Here is a 20,244-nt window from a genome sequence, read left to right on the forward strand (position 1 = left end):
ATCTCCAACCTCTTCAACAAGAGTCTTCCAAGCTTTGTTTAAAGACATCCAGTGTGGGATGACTCATTACTTCTTGACATAATCCATTCCACATTGGAACAACTTTAATGGTGACATCAAGCTCAAGATAGCTCCTCTATATTTTTTACCCACCACTCTGGATCTGTTTTCTGAGGTCAACCAGAATAATTTTAATTATTCTTCATTTTAACCCTTCAAATACTTGAAGGAAACTATAATGACCTTCCCTCTCCTAAATTAGAACTGTAAGAGTCTTTTCAAATTCTTGTTTCATTAATCTAGTATAAAACAGACTCCCTTCAAGGTCCAACTCAAGTGCCCACCTGATTCCTCTAGATAACTACCTATCCTCTTGAAACTGAGTTGTATTTACTTGTATCTCTACCTCCTTCTTTCTTCCCACTTCCCATGGAATGTTCATTGCAGATAGAATTATTTTACATTTTTAACAGTGTCCAGCATATAGTAGACACTACATTAAATGTTTATTAAATAATTAATTAACTTTTCTGCTTATTTTTAAAAATTTTAGAAATAAACATCTCCAAAAAAGACTTCCCCCCCAAAAAAACCCCAAATTAGCTGCTATCCATCACCTGAAATCACCCAGAAAAGTGATTCATTCTCATTCTGTCATTATTTTTCATCTAAGCCCTTAGTTTCTTAAGGGAGAATTCTAGTGTTCTAGAAATATAGAGTAAAGTTTTAATGGATCTTGGAAGTCATTGGGATCAATGCCCTCAGAATCTCATAGATGAGGAGACTGAGGATGAGGAGAGTGAAGAGACTTGCCAAATTCTCAAAGGGAGCTCATAGCAGAGGAGGGATGTGAGCCCATTCTGTTTCCAGACCCCAGAGACAATGCTCATTTTTCTAAACCACAAACAATCAATAGTCAGAATATATTCTTGATTCTATATACCAGTTCTGGGACTCTTGATTCTTGGGGCCTCAGTTTTCTTACCTGCTAAATGAAGGCATTGAGCAACATGATTTAAGGTCCCTTATAGCTGATACTCTGATGGTTCTTTTAAATACTGATATTCTCTTTGTTGTTGTTATTTTTTGCTGAGGCAATTGGGGTTAAGTGACTTTCCCAGAGTCACACAGCCAGGAAGTGTTAAGTGTCTGAGACCAGATTTGAACTCAGTTCCTCCTGATTTCAGGGTTGGTGCTCTCTCCACTGTGCTATTTAGCTACCCCCTGATAGTTTCTTGTTAAAGGTTAGGGATTGGACTTTTGATTTCACAGGAAGAGAGGACTCCCATGTGAGCAAAGTCCTACCAACGAAAGTCAGGATCTTCTCTGCAACTAAAAGTCACAGTTGCAGTGAACACCAAGATGTTAAATAACTTGCTGAAAGTCACACAGTTAGAAGGTGTCAGAGGCAGGATTTGAAACCCAGGTTCTCCTGGCTTTTAGAGTGGCTCTTTCTCTATGACTCTATGCTGCCTGTTTGGTTTGGGGGGAGAGGAAAGGAGAAAGGGGAGATAGAGGAGAAAGAGAGAGAGACAGCCACAGAGACAGAACCAGAGATAGAGACAGAGAGACAAATAAAGACAGAGAAGGGAGAAAAAGTCAAAGAGACAGAAAGAAGGGGGAAGAAGAAAAAGAGGAATAAGAGAAAGGAGAGAGAAAAAGAGAGAGGGAGAAGAAGAGGGGAAGGGAGAGAAGGGAGAGGGAGAATGGAGGAGAAGCAGGAGAGGGAAAGGGACAGAGAAGAGAGAAAGAAGAGGAGGAGAGAGGAAAGAGGGAGAAAAAAGGGGAAGAAGAGAAGGAGAGAGATAGGAGGGGGGAGGGAAGGAAGGAAAAAGAGGGAGGAATAGAGAGAGAACAGAGAGAGAGAGAGAGAGAGAGAGAGAGAGGGAGAGAGGGGGAGGGAGGAAGGAATGGGAGAGAAGAGAGAAGAGTAAGAAGGAAGAAATAATTTGAGGGAAGAGAGGGGAAAGAGAAGGAGAGAGGGAGAGAGGAGAGAGAGGGAGAGACGAGAGAAAAGACTCGAGTGAGAGATTGAAAGTGTGTGTTTTAAGCAAAAACAGAAAGAAAACTATTAAAACCTCTGGACTAGAGACAATCAGAATCTCAGAAGAATTTTTTTTATTACTCAGAAGTAATAAAAAAGAAATGTTAGTGAGACCATCAGCTAAGCACAGCTTTTTCTGAAGCAATCAGAAGAACTGAAAAACCCTGAAAAATATTTGCTTTGGGGAGAAGGAAATATGGGCTGCTTTTCAAAGCCTCCTGCGTCAGCCATACAATCTCCTTTATGCCATTCTTTCTGACCATCGCAGTAGCCAAAGACTTTTCTGTTTGAAGAGCTCTCGAGAAAGACTGTCTGAAAAGGAGGAAGTAATTTTCTCTGTGTGTCGGGCTTCTTCCTCCTAGGCACACCTGCTTAATCCAAAACATTCTCTACCAGATCAAGTCATCATCAGGCAATAATGGCATTTATCACCAACAAACACTTGAAATGGTTTGGGACAAATGAAACCTCTTGCATTCCAAAATTCATCCTAGCAACAGCGAATACCTGTGGTTACAGCAGACATCATGTCTGGGGGAGATGCTGTGGGCCTCTAGCTCCAGCTGGGGTTTGAAGCAAAGATTCTTCAGGATGCAAAAGGCAAAAATTATCCTGTCGCTCCTTGGATCACCCAAAGAGGCCCCAAGGGAGATCCAGTCTGCCATTGTTTTCTGCCATCTCTCAATCTGCTTCTTGGGTTACCCTAGATGGGAGTCTGAGCTTGGGGTCCATTTAAATGATGTAAGAGATGACAACAGAAGAGACTTATGGTTATGGAGTAAAGCAAGGACTTTTGGAAATAAATTCAGAAGTAGATGTCATTCAACAGTCTCTTGGGCTTTAATGAATACAGCCACAGCAGGCTGTGAGTCAGCAGCCTGTCAGCCATGTGTCACCCTAGAACCCAGATTTCTTATTACCAGGGGGGTGGCAGGCTCCTTCAATAAAGCAACAAGGGAAATGTGGTGACAGCTGGGATCACTAAACCAGGCTATGGTGGGGCTGAAGGACCTCTGAGGAAGAGGAGCTCTCCTCCCAAAAGAAGAGCTGATTGGCAAAATAATGGTAGTAATAGAGGTAGTAATGATGCTAGAAAAGTGGGACTGACTTTGAAGTGAGAGGACCTGAGTTCAAATCATTCCTCTGATATTTAGCAATGGTGTGGCTTTGGGTAGTTCACTGGGACCTAGTGATTTCGTCTGTCACGTGAGAGGGTTGACCTAAATGACCTTCCTGTTCTAAATCTGTGACCTAATTATCCTTCTTGATACCTCTTTGAACAGTATTGTGCAATCAATCAGCAAGCATTCATTAAGCATCTGCTATGTTCTAGGCACTGTGAATACCTCAGAGAGGAGAACTTGCAACATAATGGACATGATGTTTTATTTCTGGGCAGAGGGTTTCGGAAAAGTTAATTTCTGATATACATAAACTCAAGCTAAAAACCAAAAAACCAAACTCAAGGGAGGAATATGGGATAATATCAAATTGGGCGTCAGCCCAATTATTATCCTCCATACTCTCAAGTACCATTTCCCAATAACTTTGTCCTTATGTTCTAAAGAGCATGTTCTACCTCTGATTTAGAACAATTTTCATATCATTATTGATGACTTTGATTACTTCCTCTGAAAACTGCCTTGTTCATATCACTCGACCAATTATCAGCTGGGAAATGGTTCTTCTTATAGATTTGGCACATTTTCCTATTCTTTTTCTATCTCTGTTCCAACATTTGTTTCTGAGGTGAATTCTGGGTGTTCACTTGGGTCTGTTATATACTAGGAGGAGAATATAAAAAATCAGAAAGACCCAGGATCCAATCTTGCCTCAAAAACTTACTGGTTGAGTGGTTTTTAAGTCACTTACATTTGTCTGTACCTCAATTTGTTCACTTTCAAAATGGGGGGGGGGAGGGTTCTTGACCTTCTAGCATTAAATCTGTGATTAGAACCTCATGGCTTTAATCACAAATACTTTTCTCTTTATGTGTTAAATAATAGCTACAATCAGTAGTGTGCTCAGAAACTAAATTCTAAGTTCTAGGACCGGAATTTATTTCCTGTGATTTGTTATCTACAGAAAGGACAACCCAGAGTCAGTTAGGGGCATAATAGAAATAGCAATGGATTTGAAACCAAATGACCTGGTTTCAAATACCAACTTGAAGAAGTCATTTCCTTTGCCCTGGGCTTCAGTTCCCTCAAAAGTTAGAAAATGAGGCAGTTGGACTAGATTAGTACTTCTTAACCTTTCTTTGTGTCATGGACTCCTTTCATAGTACAGTTAAAACTAAGGGATCATTAATAATATAATTTTAAATTACTGAAAGAATAGTCAAATTCTAATTAGAAGTTTTAGTAAAAATAAAAAATAAAAATACTTTATTTTTTTCTATCAGACATTCTGAAATCTATTGATACCGTGGACATCAATGGACTCCAAGGTAAGATTTCTCTTGACTCAATATCCTTCAAGTACTTTTAAAGCTCCAAATCCTATCTACTGTCAGGAATTTCTCAGAATACATTTTGTCAAATTTGATGCAAAGCTTATGACCTTGGCTCAACCTTTCTTCCCCTTGAATTATTAGAATAGTGAAAATTTGGAATTAGAATGAATGTGGAGGTGTTCTGTTAGTTTTCCAAAACATAATTAAGTTAATTCAGTTTTCAGATTTAGTACAGTGATTCCAAGAAAATCAAATTCTCGTCTTCCTGGGAGAAAGAACAGCATCATGTTTATTTTTCTTGGCTATGCTCCTAGCAAGCTAAAGCATGTCCCTCCATCCATGTCAGGAGGCCACACTGCAGGAAGCTCACAGTTAGTCCTGATTCTCTCAATGACTTTGTGATTCTGAATACCTCAAAACCTCCCCCTGCTGCAGTTTCTCTCATGTGACACATGCATATTAGCAAAAGGAAATAGTGAACTCATAATTATGTGATCATTTGTCATCACTATTATAGTTCAGTATGACATAATACTCTAATGCAGACCTTCAGGAAGATAGAGAGGCTCGATAAGAGGCCAAAATGGGCACATGTCATGGGGACATACTGAAGCACTGAATTTTGGAGATAGAAGGGGTCCCCAGTGGATGTCTCAACTAGACCACCCTGGAATAAGAATCCCTGCTACAGCATGTTCAAAAAATGGTCATCCAGCATTTTTTTTGAAGACTTTCAGGAAGGAAGAACATATCTCTTTTTGAGAAGAACTGTGTCACATGCACACTACTGTACTCAAATTGTTAGGAAGCTATTTTTTAAAAAATTAAATCAATTTTCTTGTACAGCATGATAAATGTGGAAATATGTTTAGAAGAGCTGCACAAGTTTAACCTACATTAGATTACTTGCTATTTAGTGGAGAGAGGTAAAGGGAAGGAGAAAAATTTGGAACACAAGGTTTTGAAAAGGTGAATGTTGAAAACTATCTTTGCATGCATTTTGAAAAGAAAAAGTTCTTATTAAAAATAATAAAACATAAAATAAAAAAGGAAATCAAGCTTACATTTTCCTTTGTGTATGGCTTAGTGTATAGTAAGGTATTAGACATGGTTTCAAGACACTACTTGTATGACACTGAACCAGACACTTAAGTTCTCCGTGACTTACTTTTTCCATTTGTAAAATAAGGATTTACACATTGGGTTAAAATATGGACCTATATTTCTACTCATTGGCTATGATTCTTCTCTCTGAGGTCAAATAGAACATGGCTAATACTCTTGACATATGGGAGGGAAATTATAATGCTCCTTCAAAGTTCTCTGTTCTAGAATGAATAATTTTAAGTTCTTTCCACTAATCTTTACTAGTCATGAGAAATTTTCTTCTGTTGTTTCTCCACCTTTCTAACATAGAAAATCTTGATTTTCTAAGACAGTGTAGTACAATAAAGTGAGCAGTGGCTTGGAAGGCAGAGGCTCTGGATTCAATTCCCATTTGCTAACAAAATTCTTAATCTCTGTTGACAAGAGGTAAGAAACAAGAGGATTGGGCCGGATGGCCTTTAAGTATTTTCTCCCATCTAAGTTTCCAATCCAGTGACCTCTTTATTCTGGATGCTATGTCTAGAGGCATCCCTCTAATAGAATGTAAGGTCAATGAGGGCTGAGAATGTCTCATTTTTCTCTCTGTATTCTTAGAGCTTATCAACAGTTATCTTCAATAAGTGCTTGATGGATGAAAGAATAATAATAACAATTAGAATTTATATGATATTTTGAAGTTGGCACAACACTTTACAAATTTTATCTCAGCTTCATAATAAACTGAGAGGGAGGTGTTAATATTATTCCCATTTTATAGATAAAGAAGATGAGGCAGATGGAGATTAGTTTAGTGCCTTGCTCAGGGTCACATAACTAGTAAATTATCTAAGGCTGGATTTGAACTCAGGTTTTCCTTATTCTGGGAAAGCTAAGTGTCATAGCAGAAAAGGTACTAGCATAGAGTCAGAAAAATTCATCTCTCTGAGTTCAAATCTGGCCTCAGACACTTATTTTCTGTAGGACCCTGGGCAAATCATTTAATCCTGTTTTCCTCAGTTTCTTCATTTGTAAAATGAGCTGGAGACTACTCTGCAAAAAACCAAACCAAACCAAACAACCAAACAAAAAAACCCAAATGGTGTCATGAAGAGTAGGTCACTACTGAAAAATGATTCAACAACTAACTTCCTGACTCAGGGTCCCTCGTTCTATCTACTGTGTCTCATAGGTGCCTCATTAAGTGAGTGAACAAATGCTATAACAAAAAAAGACCACATGCAAGTTGAGATCTACAGTTTGATCATGGAACAAGTTCTGCCTCAGTGCCATAAATTACTCACAACGTACCATTGAGTTGGGTTCCATAAGTCCATTGATAAATCCATTGTTTGGGACTGGAGATGTATTTTACCATTATACAACTGGTTAGCTTTGATGGCGAGCCAAAGGAATCCATAATGTCCTTGAAGACGGGACTAAGGACTAAGGACTAAGGACAGCAGGTGATAGGGTGGCAAGAGAATTTGAATTCAAACAATTTGGCTTGAAATCCTGACTCTGACAGTTACCATCTTATGAAGAGGTGGTTTAAAACCCCTTGGGGCCCTAGTTCCTCTTCTATAAAATGAAGGTGTTGAACCAAATGACCTTTAGCTTCTGTTCTAGCTCTATAGCCTTATGATCATGGCCTCTCTCCTTGACCTCAACACTCTTTAGATAATTCCCATGGGACTATGGAACGGCACCATTCACTCCTGATTGATGCAAGCCAATGGGAAAGTTACATTATTGGAGAAATGTGCCTTACCCATAGGGCAGGAGGCACTTAATACATATTCATTGAGTTAGATGAAATGGGAAGAAATATAGTGTCACAAATTTTCAGTGAAGTTGACAAATGCCAAACCATTAGGAGGTGCTGGGTTGGATTAGGTCTGTTCAAAATTAAAATAAGGTATTGACGTGTAGAAATGCCATCCAAATGTTAACTGGGCTTCTTTGTTAATGGGGTATATTAGATTCTGGAGGCCTCATCTATTTTATAGGAAAATCATGGAATATCAGAGGCAAAAGGGACCTTAGCTAGCCCTGTGTGAACAATAATCAAGTGAAATAACACAAATGCAAAGTATCTTATAAATTTGAAGTTGCTTTCTCTCTAGCTTTGCCTCTCACACACCAAATATATATATACATACACATATTCAAATATGCATGTGAATATATGTATGTACATACATGTATGAGCACATGTACATATATTACAAATATGTACATACATAGATGTGTGTATCTAACAATACACATCCTAACAGGTTCTTCAGATCTCTGACCTCTAGTATAAGGAAGGACCACTACCTCCTAAGCCCATTCATTCTGCTCTTGGACAACTGTCTTTGTTTAGAAGATTTTCCTAATATCAAAACAAAGTTTCCTCTTTGCAACCTCCACCTAATAACTCATTTACTTGGTTTATATAACATGATTAATGATACAGTCTCCAAGTCAAGATGTTGGTGAAGTGAAGGAAAAAAAAAAGTGTCAGAGGGTCTGGATTTAAATCCTGGTATGGTAAATGGCAACCTATGTGATCATGGACCAGTCACTGAATTTCTGTAATAATTGACAAGTCTTTGGCACTCTAAGATTGGCAAAATGATTTGTATATGAAAGTATCCCTTTTTATCACCACAATTATCTTGTGAGGTAGGTACTGCTTTTTCCATTTTACAAATGGGGAAAGTGAGGTTTGGAAAGATCCAATGACCATGTTTGCACAGTGGATAATGAGCTGGGTATAGAATCAGGAAAATCTAGATTTGAATCTTGATTTAGATGCTAACTAACTAGGTCACCAGGAGTTATCTCCTAAATCTCTTTGATCTTCAGCGGGGACAACAAAAACATCTCCCTTATGGTGTTATTGTGAGGCTCAAATAGGAACACTTTGTAAAACTTAAAAGTGATATAGAAATATCCACTATTGCTAATGTCATTGATTCAATTTTAATTTGGAATTAAGCAAGAACATTTTTACTAAATTGTTTATTTTCTTTGGTTCAAAGATCCTCTTTGGAGTTTTAGCCCAATGGGGCTAATGAAAACAAGAAATAACTCAGTGGTACATAAATGTGCACAGTGATATCATCTGTAATAGCAACAAGCTAGAGATAAATTCTGTCCAATAATTGTTGACTGTACGAAGTGTGGTATGAGTAGAGTAATAGCTAGCATAAATATAGCTTGTCAAGGTTTGTAAAGGACAGCTACGGGGGGTTCCATAGTGCACGGTGCCAGACTCATCTTCCTGAGTTCAAATCCAACCCCAGACATTTATTAGTTGTGTGATCTTGGGCAAGTCACATAACCCTATTTGCTTCAGTTTCTTCATCTATAAAATGAGCTGGAGAAAGAAATGGCAAACCAGTCCATTATCTTTGCCAAGAAAACTTCAAAAAAGGGACCACAAAAAATTGGACATAACTGAAAAGTCTGAATGCTGGAGAATTTAGCTACAAGTGTCTTTGACTTCTTTCAGAAAAGGTCCTTAAATACTTCCCCAGAGTCTGGAAAACTTTTGAAGATGCCTCTTAATTCCCTGTCCAGATACGACTTATCTGTAGCTATGTGAAAGAGGGCATCTGAAAAAGCTGCTTTGTATTCTTTTCTTCCAAAGGAGACCAACAGACTAACTCAGCTCCCCAGCAGTGTGTCCACTTACTTAGAGCCAGGCCTTCTATTAAGATGAAAAAGAACAAAACACCTCCAGTTTTTTTCTGAGAAAGGAAATAATTGCTATGAGTCATGCTGTTCTTAGGGAGGAAAGCAAAAAAAGGAAGCCAAACCTTTAAGTACTGATAAATAATGGCCTGTAGAGACTCTAAGAACCAGTTTTTCCTTGTCTTGAATGAAAAGTTGTTTTGCAAAACTTATCAATTCTGACTAATGCAAATGCAATTTGGCCTTTGGGGATTCAGAGCCCAACTTTTTCAAATGCTCCTCCTCTAATCTCTTTTAATTTGGACTCTGAGGTTGAAATCTATTTGACATTGGGATATTATGTAAAAGCAAGCAAATGGAGAGACAAAATGACCTTTAAATGATAAATATCCAGAACTGTCATTTTAGGTCTTAGGTAGAGCTCAACAGAATTAGAGACTTTTCTTTTGGCCAATTTTTTTTTCCTTTTCAGTTTTGCCAGCAGTAACTGTCTTGCCCTCCCTGCTATCACTGCCAAGTTTAATCTAAAAATAAATCCAGGACTCAGGCTTTTGACTAGTTAGCAAAGAGTGTCCTTGAGGGAAGTGAAAAGCAAGTTTCTTGTGTAGCCAGAGAGAAGGTTATTAAGCTCCTGGAGCTGCATTTTTATACTCTCAAAGAATCTGATAAACACCTACTATGTGTCAGGCACATTACTAGGCATCGAAGACACAGAGAAAAAAGTGGGACAATTTCTAAAGCTACTTGTTACATTCCCCTATGAAGCAAATGCCAAACATTTCTTAAGCACCTACTATGTGCCAAGCCTGGTTCTAGGTTGGAAATATAAGGCCTAATCCTTGTTAGTTATCTTCCTTCTATTTATCTTGTCCTCCTCTTCCTCTTCCTTCTGAAGTTATATTTTGGTATATTTATCAAATGAGAACATATCTGGACTGCTTAGTGACTCTGAGCCTAGAAACTCCATAGAAAGCTTGTTTGGATTGGTTGAGGGACTTGGTCATGCCTTTTGGGGCTTGAATCAAGCCACTGAGATAGTTGGAACTAAAGAGTTGAGTGACAGTGGAAAGGAAATTATTTTATAGCTAAAGCCCTGAGGAAAAAAATGACTGGAGAAGAATCCCATTCTTTATCTTTTCTCCCTACTTCTGCCTCCATCTAGATTGGAAAGGCCTCATGAACTCAGTGAGTGCAGAAGATTTTGACTTTTTCCTTTGATATCTTAGAGGAGAGGGTCTTTCTCATGGACAATGAACGACAGATTGGATGAGATAAGGAAAGGTCTTTTGAGGTTCTACAAAGAACTCCAGCAGAGAAGTTGTACAAACCCAACATATCTTAGAACATTTAATTTTTTATGTCTTTCAAATTTAGTTAAGAAGCCTGAGTTTAACTTAAAAGAAATTAGTAGAACTCAGTGATAGGACAGACTGTGATCATAAAGTGAATCAATACAAAACAAAAACAAAAAATTGGGAAAATTAATAACAACTCATTCTTCTTCTCTATATTTTCATAGAGAATTCTAAAGTGCTAGTGGAATACAGCAGAAAAAACAAAAATTCAGAATTAGGAAAATGTAGATTTTTTTCTGTAGATAGAGCACAGACAGCTTATATCAAGGCAAATTGGTATCATCTAGACTAGGGTAACCAAATGGCAGATCCCAATTCCAGCCAATGATAAACATCTGGGGATTGCATTATATATTTCCTTTACTGAATTATCCCATCATTTCAATTTGCTTTACCAGGGAAAATCTGAGGACATTTCATCTGAGATCATAAAAGTCAGTCAGACGTGATCCCTGAAGTCATCCGATTCTTCCAATTAGATATGTCATCCTAATTTTTTCAATTACACAGAGTTGCTTCATGACACTAAGTGTATATCTGGGTTACATCCAGAAGATAAGACCTTGAGCAAAATATCAAATAAATATTTCTCTATCTTGAATTTGTGCAACTATTTATGGGATTGCTAATTTGGCACTGATGTGTGTAAATCATTATTTTCTTGCTTATGATACCATATGCTTCCCTAACACTTCCTAGGATCTAACTTACATCATGTACTTGAGATTTTCAGTCACTGAATTTGAGAGTTGGAAAAGAGCTCAGAGGCCCTGTAGTCTAACCAACATGAAAAGAACCCCTGCTTTAACATATATAAATAAAGAGATCGAGTCATTTGGAGACTTAGAGATAGGAAGGACCTTAGCTCTCTTAATTTACTCTCACTGTAAAATTTACTCTCATGTAAAATAAGAACACTAAAGAAGAGGGGCATAAGGGGATATTTCCAAACTCAAACAATGCAAATATCTTCAGGAATTATAGACTAAAATAGTCATAGGTTGCAATCTGTGTGAGTAGAGGGAGTTTCCACATAAAAATGGCACCTTCCTGTGGAACAGTCACAATTATTCCAGAAATCACCAGCATGAATAATCCAGATATCATTTGACTCACCAATAATGACAGTGTTATCATCTGCTATAAGCAACTTGCTGTGAACATAAATGAGCTCCGTGACAAGGTTTCCTTCCAGTTCTGCATGCGTTCGAAGTCCACAGAATGATATGTAATTTATCCATTGATTGCCAACTGTAAAGATGGTATTAGTAAATTCTTATTAATATGCCAGGTGTATCAGTTTGCTTTATTTAAAAGTATAACAGTAAAAGTAAAAGGCATAAATCTTGCCAACTGAACCTATCAAATAATATTGATAACAGATTATAATCCAACCCCATCATTTTAGAAGGTGACTGTCTCTAACTCTGCTAGCCTTAGGATCCTCAGTTGTAAAATGGGAATAAATAAGCACCTACCTTGCAGAGTTATTTTGAGGATTAAGCAAGATAATATTTGCAAAGTGCTTAGCACAGTTCTTGGCACACAATAGGCATTTAATAAATGTTAGCTATAATCCCAATTATTTTGAATAATAAATTCTTTGAAGTGGTCACATAATTTAAATTAGCACTAAGTCTTTCTATTAGGTTAGAACCAATGACCATATCTTATATGATTGCAACTTTGAATAAGGAAAATTTAAATATATTCCACCACTCCAGGGGCTTCATAATTTGCCCTAATGGGATCTAGCTTAACTGGCTCAAGAGCAACTCTCTATAAATAGATAACAGAGGCAACATGACTGCTCCTAATAAAATTGTTATTGGTTCTCCCATTTCCAACATCTCTCCTTCCTTCATTTTGGTGACCGTGTTTCCTATCAGCCGGATGCAGTTGGCATAGCACTGGATTCATCTGGAATCAGAGGACTTGCTGGATCTGATACTTCACTACCATGTAAATTTATCTCTCTGAGTTTCAGCTTCTTCAACTACAGAAACAAGGAGAGTGGGACAAATGAAAGCACTTTCCTTCCTCCCAATCTAGGACACCATTTGTCATGAGCCTATCACTATCTTCTTCTCTTGTGATCAAAAATAAGAAACAAATCACTTACTTTCAGCTTTTAATTGTCCAATGATGGAATTTTCTCCCCTGCACATAGTTCTGGAAATATTGAAGATACAAGAACAATCATCAGCTTTTTAAAGTCACCCAATGTCATTTTGGTAGGAATGGTAGAAACTAATTCTTTATAACATTAAACACTAACAGGAGTCTGATAAAAACATTTTGGTGCTTTAAAGATAACAAGTTTCGCTTGTGAATCATTAAATTAAAATGCTCAAACACTTGAATGAAACTCTAGGTTTACCCATGGTAAATGTTGTTTCTGTAAAGCAAGTATGCATATAAGAAAGCTATGAAGCTGGTGTTTGAATTTAGAAATTTGAAGTTACAAATGGACCTTTTCCTTCTGGGGATTTAGGGGAAATAAAATAACCAAAATATAGTCAACTTCCTCAATCATGAAACTTATTGCTTCACAGGAAACTAGTTTTCTAGACAAACATGAAGAGTCAACAATTTAGAAAGAGTATTTTAGGCTCTGCCTATAGAATACAAATCAAACTAGCTAGAAGGGTTAAAAACACGCTGCCCCTTCATTGGTGGTTTTGTTTTCCAAGACATTGCCAACTTAGGTTGCCTAGATTCAATCCTCATTGAATATACCATATACTCTCCTGAATCATACAAGATAGTGGTAGAACTTTCCAAAGACCAGCTATATCTCCATACATTTATCTTCATTCCATATAATGGAAAAATTGGAGGGGAGAGGGAGAGTTAAAAAGAATTAGACACCGAAGAAGAGATTTTAGGTACCTATAGGCAAGAGAGCATTTAGAGGATATAGAGATTTTAGGAGTGCCATGTTCTATTTTATTTAGATCAGTAGAGTACTAGGTTCTAATTACCATGCTCAACTTTAATTATCCCATGGGGAAAAAAATCATGAATTAACTGCATTGACCAAAGCAAGGATTCTATGCTCCATCTGCTTGCTCTATAAATATAATTAAAACACTTAAAAATACAGTTATGTCTAGACTGTGCTGATATTATATTGGATAATGAAGTATATATAAACAAATTTTAACAGATACAAGGATTTGGTTTGGATTCTTTCCTAAACACTAATCATGTCCATTTCAATTGTGTTGAAACCCATTTAAAAAAAATCTGTAGAAAAGAAATGAGATTTATGGTCTCCCTGAAAATATCTGAAAATGGTAAATCATATAGAAATGACCTAATTTTATGTGATAGTAATGCTTTTGTCATAATAAAAAGCTCCTGAAATGGAAATATTTTGACACTGCTATATGGAAACCTCCAAAATAATAATGAAGACTAAGGGAAATTTCAGTAGTTCCTTATCTACTGTGGCTAAGCAGAATCCATTTAAAGGAAAACATGACATCTTTCTCCAAAACTTCAGCAGGTGCAAAGTAGAAAGCGTCAAAAATCAAGAATCCACAAGGAATGACATCAACCTCAGAAATGTCATTTGATTTGCAATAGAAGAAACTAAAGCAAGTTCTGACAAGGAAAACAATCTTAAGATACCTCTGTGAGCGATCAGGCTCTGAGTGGGCAGAGAGAAGCATAGAAATGGAAAATTGCCATCAGGTCACTTAGTTGACAGGTTAAGCCTGAAGGCTGAATCATTTCCTCCTGAGATCAAAGCTTAGAAATAAGAAAATTTCAGAAATTTTTGGGAAATGACAAGAAAATGTTCATCTGCTTTTTCCACTGTTCAGTCTCTGCCTAAGGCTACATTCTGCTTCTGGATGCCTAGCTAGATGAGCAAGAAGGAATTTCAGATTTACATTTCCATCATTGCAACTGGAAACCTGATTTCTACAAATAAGTAATTTTCAACTACCCCAAAGAATATTCCTTCCTTTTTGCTTTTTCTTGGCTCAAAGTTGTGATTTTGTTAATATGTGAGATTTCTGGTTGTTCCACCAATGCAGAATTAATCAATCAATTGATAAACATTTATAAAGTGACTACTATGTGCTCAAGACCTTGTTAGATGCTGAGAATGACAAAGGAGACAAAAACATCTCCATTCGCCATAACCAATGGCCATAACCAATGGTTATGGTGTGGTGCTGGCCTGTGGAGCACCTTTTTTTTTTTTTTTTTTTTTTTTTTTTTAGTATAAATTATTAGGTCAAAATTAGCACCAGCAGCAGAGATTCACTCCCTACTTTGTTGCATCTCAGCTTCAGAGGCTGCATTATGTGCACATTTACCTGCAGACAAAAAATAACTACGCCCATAACTATGCCCATATATTAGTTGATGATATATAACTTTAAAGAAAACATTGCGGGGGAAGGATTCTGGAAAGATGGTGGAGTAGGTTGGTAAGTTTCAAGGTTTCCAGATTTTCCTCCCAAATGGAATTTATTTGCACATTTGAGCTAACACAGACTGGTGAAAAATCAAGAAGATTTGAGGCAGAATAGAGGTCCTCCAGGTACAACCCAGAAAGATCTGAAGAAAGATCCAGGGCTAAAATGAACCCCTGTGGAGTGTATCCATCTCCTGGCTAGCTCTAAGAAATGCCAAGTGGGCACCCCTTGGAGTAGTTGGATTTGGCTGGAGCCTCAGTGGGAACTCTCACCTCCCAGATTGTTTGTGGATTCTAGGTTTGACCCCAGGCAGATTGAGGGAATCTTGGCTGATCAAGAATGCTAGGTCCAATTGTGTTGCAGAGGCGTGACCCTCATCAAGAAGGAACCAGCACACTGGGTGTGCCGAGACACTGGGTCAGGGATGATGCTACTGGCTGTGGGCACTTGCTGAAGGGGTGAGTTCTTGGTTTGGGGTTCCAAGTCAGAAGGGAGAGCTCAAATGAAGCAAGAGGCACCATCCCCTCACCCCACAATTAGAGTTTTTTTTTTTTTTTTAAACAATAAGAGGGTAAAAAAGAAATCTTGCTATTTTCAGTGCTTCAAAAGCCAAACTTCTAATTTCATGGAAAATGTCATCTGCATCAAGAGAGAGAACTATAGAGACTGAATATGGATCGAAGCATAGTATTTTCTTTCTTTACTTTTTTTTTTTTTTTGGTCTGTTTTTTATTTCTTGTGGTTTTTTCCCCTTTTGGTTTGATTTTTTCCTGCACAGTATGACAAATACTGAAATGTTTTTTAAAAGAATTGCACATGTTTAACTTATATCAGATAGCTTGCTTCCTTGGGGAGAGGGAAGGTAAAGAAGGGAGGAAGAAAAATTTGAAGTACAAAGTTTTACAAAAATGAATGTTAAAAATTATCCTTATATGCATTTGGAAAAATCAAATACTATTAAAAAAAAATTCTTCTATCTTCAGAATAAAATGATAGAAGACTCACTAACTCTCTAGCAGCTTTCATAGCACTATCTTGTACATTAAAAGGCATCAAAGGAATTAAATCCAGTGGGGAGTCCTCTTTTCAGTTCTTCAGTACCTGCTATGCCCAGGACTAAGCACATGCATTCAGGTCAGTTGGAGCCAGCCTTCTATAGTTCTTGTCACTGGCTGTAGTGATTAGAGTTTCTGTGATTTAGTCCAAGGGTCCTTTTCCACAGATAGATTGTAAGACGTCTATGGCTAGAAGATGGTTTTGAACTCTCCATGGTGCAACTCTAGGTTGCAGTCAACCTGGAGATGAGATGACTGAATTTGGGCAATTCTGGCCCTAAAAGACATGTGAACCATCACTAGACCTCTTGATGGAGAACACTGGCAGATAGAAATACAGATCTAAAGTTGCATGATCCACTGACACAGCCTCTAAGAACCCAGAGGTAACTCCAATAATTGCCACAATTGGATTTTGTCCACAATAGCAACATATCTAAGAAGATGATAAAAAAGACCAATAAGGAAGAAAATATTCAGTATAAGGGCTTGTAAATAGCAGAGTAGACAGGGGGTAGGGCCTGGAGTCAGAAAGATCTGAATTCAAATCTGACCTCAGACCAGCTGTATAACTCCAGACAAATTGCTTAACTTCTGTTTCCCTCAGTTTCCTCAACTATAAAATGGGAATCATAATAGCACCCACTTTCTAGAATTGTTGTGAGCATCAAAAAATATATTTATAAAGTGTTTCACATACATTAAGTCACTGGATAAATGCTCTCTCTATTTTTTTTTTTTTAAATTTTAAAGTAAAATTTGGCTGAATTCTTGTGAAGAGACAATTCTTTCTGTTCTATCCATACACACATCATTGGTTAAGAGATCAAAATGGCAAAGACTCTTTTGAACTTGACTACCTGTAGTTGAAATGCATGATGGCCTGGAGTGCATTTCCACCTCCTGTTGAAATGTCTCCTTCAAATCCAGGCAGGAGAGGGATCACCACATACACTCGGTACCTCTGGCTCTCTCTGCAAAAGTCAAATGCAAAAAACCCCAACAGCATAATAAGCATTTGTTTTGAAACAACATTTAGGCAAGTCAGATGGTTTTCAGAGAGTACAGAGAAGAGCCCATAAAACCAATTTTATCATACTTCAGGATATTAGGATAGCAGAGCACTTAGAGCTGGAAGCAAGATACACATTAATTCCATATTAATAACTTTTCCTCTCTCTCTTTTTTTAAACTCCTTCTCTTCCTCCTCCTCTTTCTTTTTTTCCTTTCTCCTTCCCTTCCTCCTTTATCTCTCTCTTCTCTCCTTTTCTCTCTCTAGATATAAAAATATCCATACAGATAACTCTTTATATAAATGTACATGTAGATGTTAATATGGATTGCATAATAAATAAATCCATATAGAGACAAATACACATACATATAGTCACAGCTATTCACTCAGGTAGGATCTGAAGGCCATCTTTCACCCTGCTGATGAGAAATGTTAACTCCTCTAGCTTGAGAGAATGTTGAGCTACAAAGCCAAATGAAGGAGCCTGGATGTCAGATGGCCAGAGGACTTGAAAAGAGATGTGTTTGAAAGGCAACTGCAAACTTCTGGAAGCCTAACATGAGACCTTAGAGTTGAAGACAGATAGAGGAAGCTGCTTCTATTCTCACAACATGTCCTGTGACTTCCAATGCTATAATTCTACAAACCAAGCATGATTCCACTCAAGTGAGATCTTTCTTTGTCTGAGCTGACTTGATTTTTAATATACATTGCTTTATGAATCATGTTGGGAGAAAAAAATCAGAACAAAAGGTAAAAACCATGGAAGAGGGGAAAAAACAAAGAAAAAAAAAAAAAGAAGTGAACATAGCATGTGTTGATTTACAGTCAATCTCCATAGTTCCTTGTCTGACTACAGATGGCATTTTTTAGCCAAAGACTATCGGGGATGCTTTAGATCATCAAATCACTGAGAATTATAGTTGATCATGGCACATTCTTGCTGTTACCGTGTACAATGCATTTCTGGTTCTGCTTGTTTTACTGAGCATCAGTCCAGGTATATCTTTTCCAGGCCTTTTTATAATCAGCTTGCTCATCATTTTTGATAAAACAACAATATGCCATTACCTTCATATACAACAACTTGTTCAGCCATTCCCAAATTAATGGGCATCTACTCATTTTCCAATTCTTTGCTACCAGAGTTGGTTGGATTTTTATCTAACTCCCAAGCCAAAAAACCAGATTTGCTTTATTACATACCAGCAATTCTAATCTGTATAGATTTTCCAATTTTTTTTTTTACCACTTATTTTGCTCTAATAGATTTAATAAGTATTCATGATTTTTTTCTGTAACCAGCATCTGGTAAGAAGGAACTATAGAAGATAGGGAGGGAGGGAGGGAGGAAATATGTATTTATTAAGTGCCTATCATGGGCCAGGCAGTGTTTTAGTTTTACTTTTCTTATATGATCCTTGTAACAACCTTAGAAGGTTTCTGTTTTTTATTATTCCATTTTATATTTGGGGAAACTGAGGCAAATAACAATTAAGAGACTTGCCTAGGTCACATAGTTAGTATATGTCTGAAGTTAAATTTGAACTCAGATCTTCCTGTCTCTGGACAGATCTAATGCTCCTCCCACTATGCCACCTAGTTGCCCCTGGCAGCAGATGGATATCATACAACCATGTAAATGCCAAGTAATTTTTTTCCCCATTGCCAAGCTTTTCTCTGGATCTTCTGCATGTATCTAGAATCCTTAGCTTCCTTCAATTCTCAGCTGAGGTATCACCTTCTACTGGAAGCTTTACTACCCCCACCTATTAGTGCTTTTTTTATCTCTCAGATTTATCTGTTTCCTGATCTATCTGCCTATACACTATGCATGTATACATTCATATAGAAAGATAGCAAGATAGAGAGATAGGTAGGTAGGAAGGAAGGAAGGAAGGAAGGAAAAAAGAAGGATGGATAGATAGAAAGAAATATGGACAGATGGATGGATAGATGAATGATAGAGATAGCTGGAGAAAGACAGAGACAAAGAGATAGATATAGATGGATGCATAGGTGGTTGGATGGCTGGATGGATGGACGGATGATAGAGACAGATACATACATAGATGGATGGAGAGATAGTGTTGCTGTATCCACCAGCAGAATGCAAACTCCCTGAGGCAGGGGCTATTTTTCTTCTTTGCAATTCCAGCATGGTTCCTTGAACATAATAAGCTTTTTAATAACTACTAATGGTTTGAATTTCTTTTGCACCCTTATATTGGCAGAAAGCAATTGGGACTGCCAGTGTGGCACACTTCAATGTATGCATAAATCAAAGAGGCAGTGTGGTCCAATAGTTAGAGAAATTGACTTGGAATTAGGGGACCTCAGTTCAAATCTGCCTCAGACATTTATAGTTGTGTGATTTGGGGCAAATCATTTAAGCTCTGTTTGTCTCCGTTTCCTCAAAAGTAAAATAGGGGGTGGGGGAGATGATTATGCTATCACTCCTATATTGCAGGGAACAATGACTTCCCAACTGGCTTCCCTGACTCTATTCTCTCATCTCCAATCCATTGTTTATCCAGCTACCAACCAGATGTTCATAAAGCATAGGTGTGAGTAGCCCACATCTCCTCTCCCAATTCTAGTGGTTTCCTATTGCTTCTAAGATAAAATTCAAACTCCTCCCAATTATATCTGAATTTACTCAGTGGCGTAGTGGATAGAGTGCTCAGTAGAGAGTGAGAAGACGAGTTCAAATGTGGTCTCAGCCACTTATTAGCTGAATGACTCTAGGTGAATCAATGAACACCGTTTGCCTCGGTTTCCTCATTTGTAAAATGAGCTGCAGAGGGAAGGGGCAGAGCCTTCCAGTATCTTTGCCAAGATGGGATCACAAAGAGTTAGACACAACTGAAAAAGCCCAAACAACAAATATTCTAGATGCTTTCTTTGCCACAAGAAAGATTTCACTTGGAGGTGCCCTTGCACCACAGGAAGCTGAACCATGTGACGCCTTCTGGACCAGCCAAGTCCTTTTTAAGCCTGTTTTCCCATTGCACGGTCAAGGTCGTTGCTATGAGTTGGAGCCGGGGTCAGTCTCTAAGGCAGAGCAGCTTTATGTGGGAGGGCTTTAAGCTGAGTCTTGCAATGACCACAGCTCACCAC

At 37.7% G+C, this 20,244-nt stretch overlaps 1 protein-coding gene across 4 annotated transcripts in view; it reads right to left on the minus strand.

Annotated features, from left to right (window-relative positions):
* Positions 1-20,244, minus strand: part of PLD1 (phospholipase D1) — a 262,525-nt gene that overhangs the window by 14,092 nt on the left and 228,189 nt on the right. For all 4 annotated transcript variants that reach the window (XM_031957665.1, XM_031957664.1, XM_031957663.1 and 1 more), the window contains 3 exons: positions 16,970-17,083; positions 12,744-12,793; positions 11,738-11,872 (listed from right to left, as the gene is read on the minus strand). In XM_031957665.1, the coding sequence (XP_031813525.1) occupies positions 11,738-11,872; positions 12,744-12,793; positions 16,970-17,083 (299 nt within the window). The remainder of the gene's footprint in view (positions 1-11,737; positions 11,873-12,743; positions 12,794-16,969; positions 17,084-20,244) is intronic.

This window comes from Sarcophilus harrisii, chromosome 3, assembly GCF_902635505.1.
Source record: "Sarcophilus harrisii chromosome 3, mSarHar1.11, whole genome shotgun sequence".
Taxonomy (NCBI): Eukaryota; Metazoa; Chordata; class Mammalia; order Dasyuromorphia; family Dasyuridae; genus Sarcophilus; species Sarcophilus harrisii.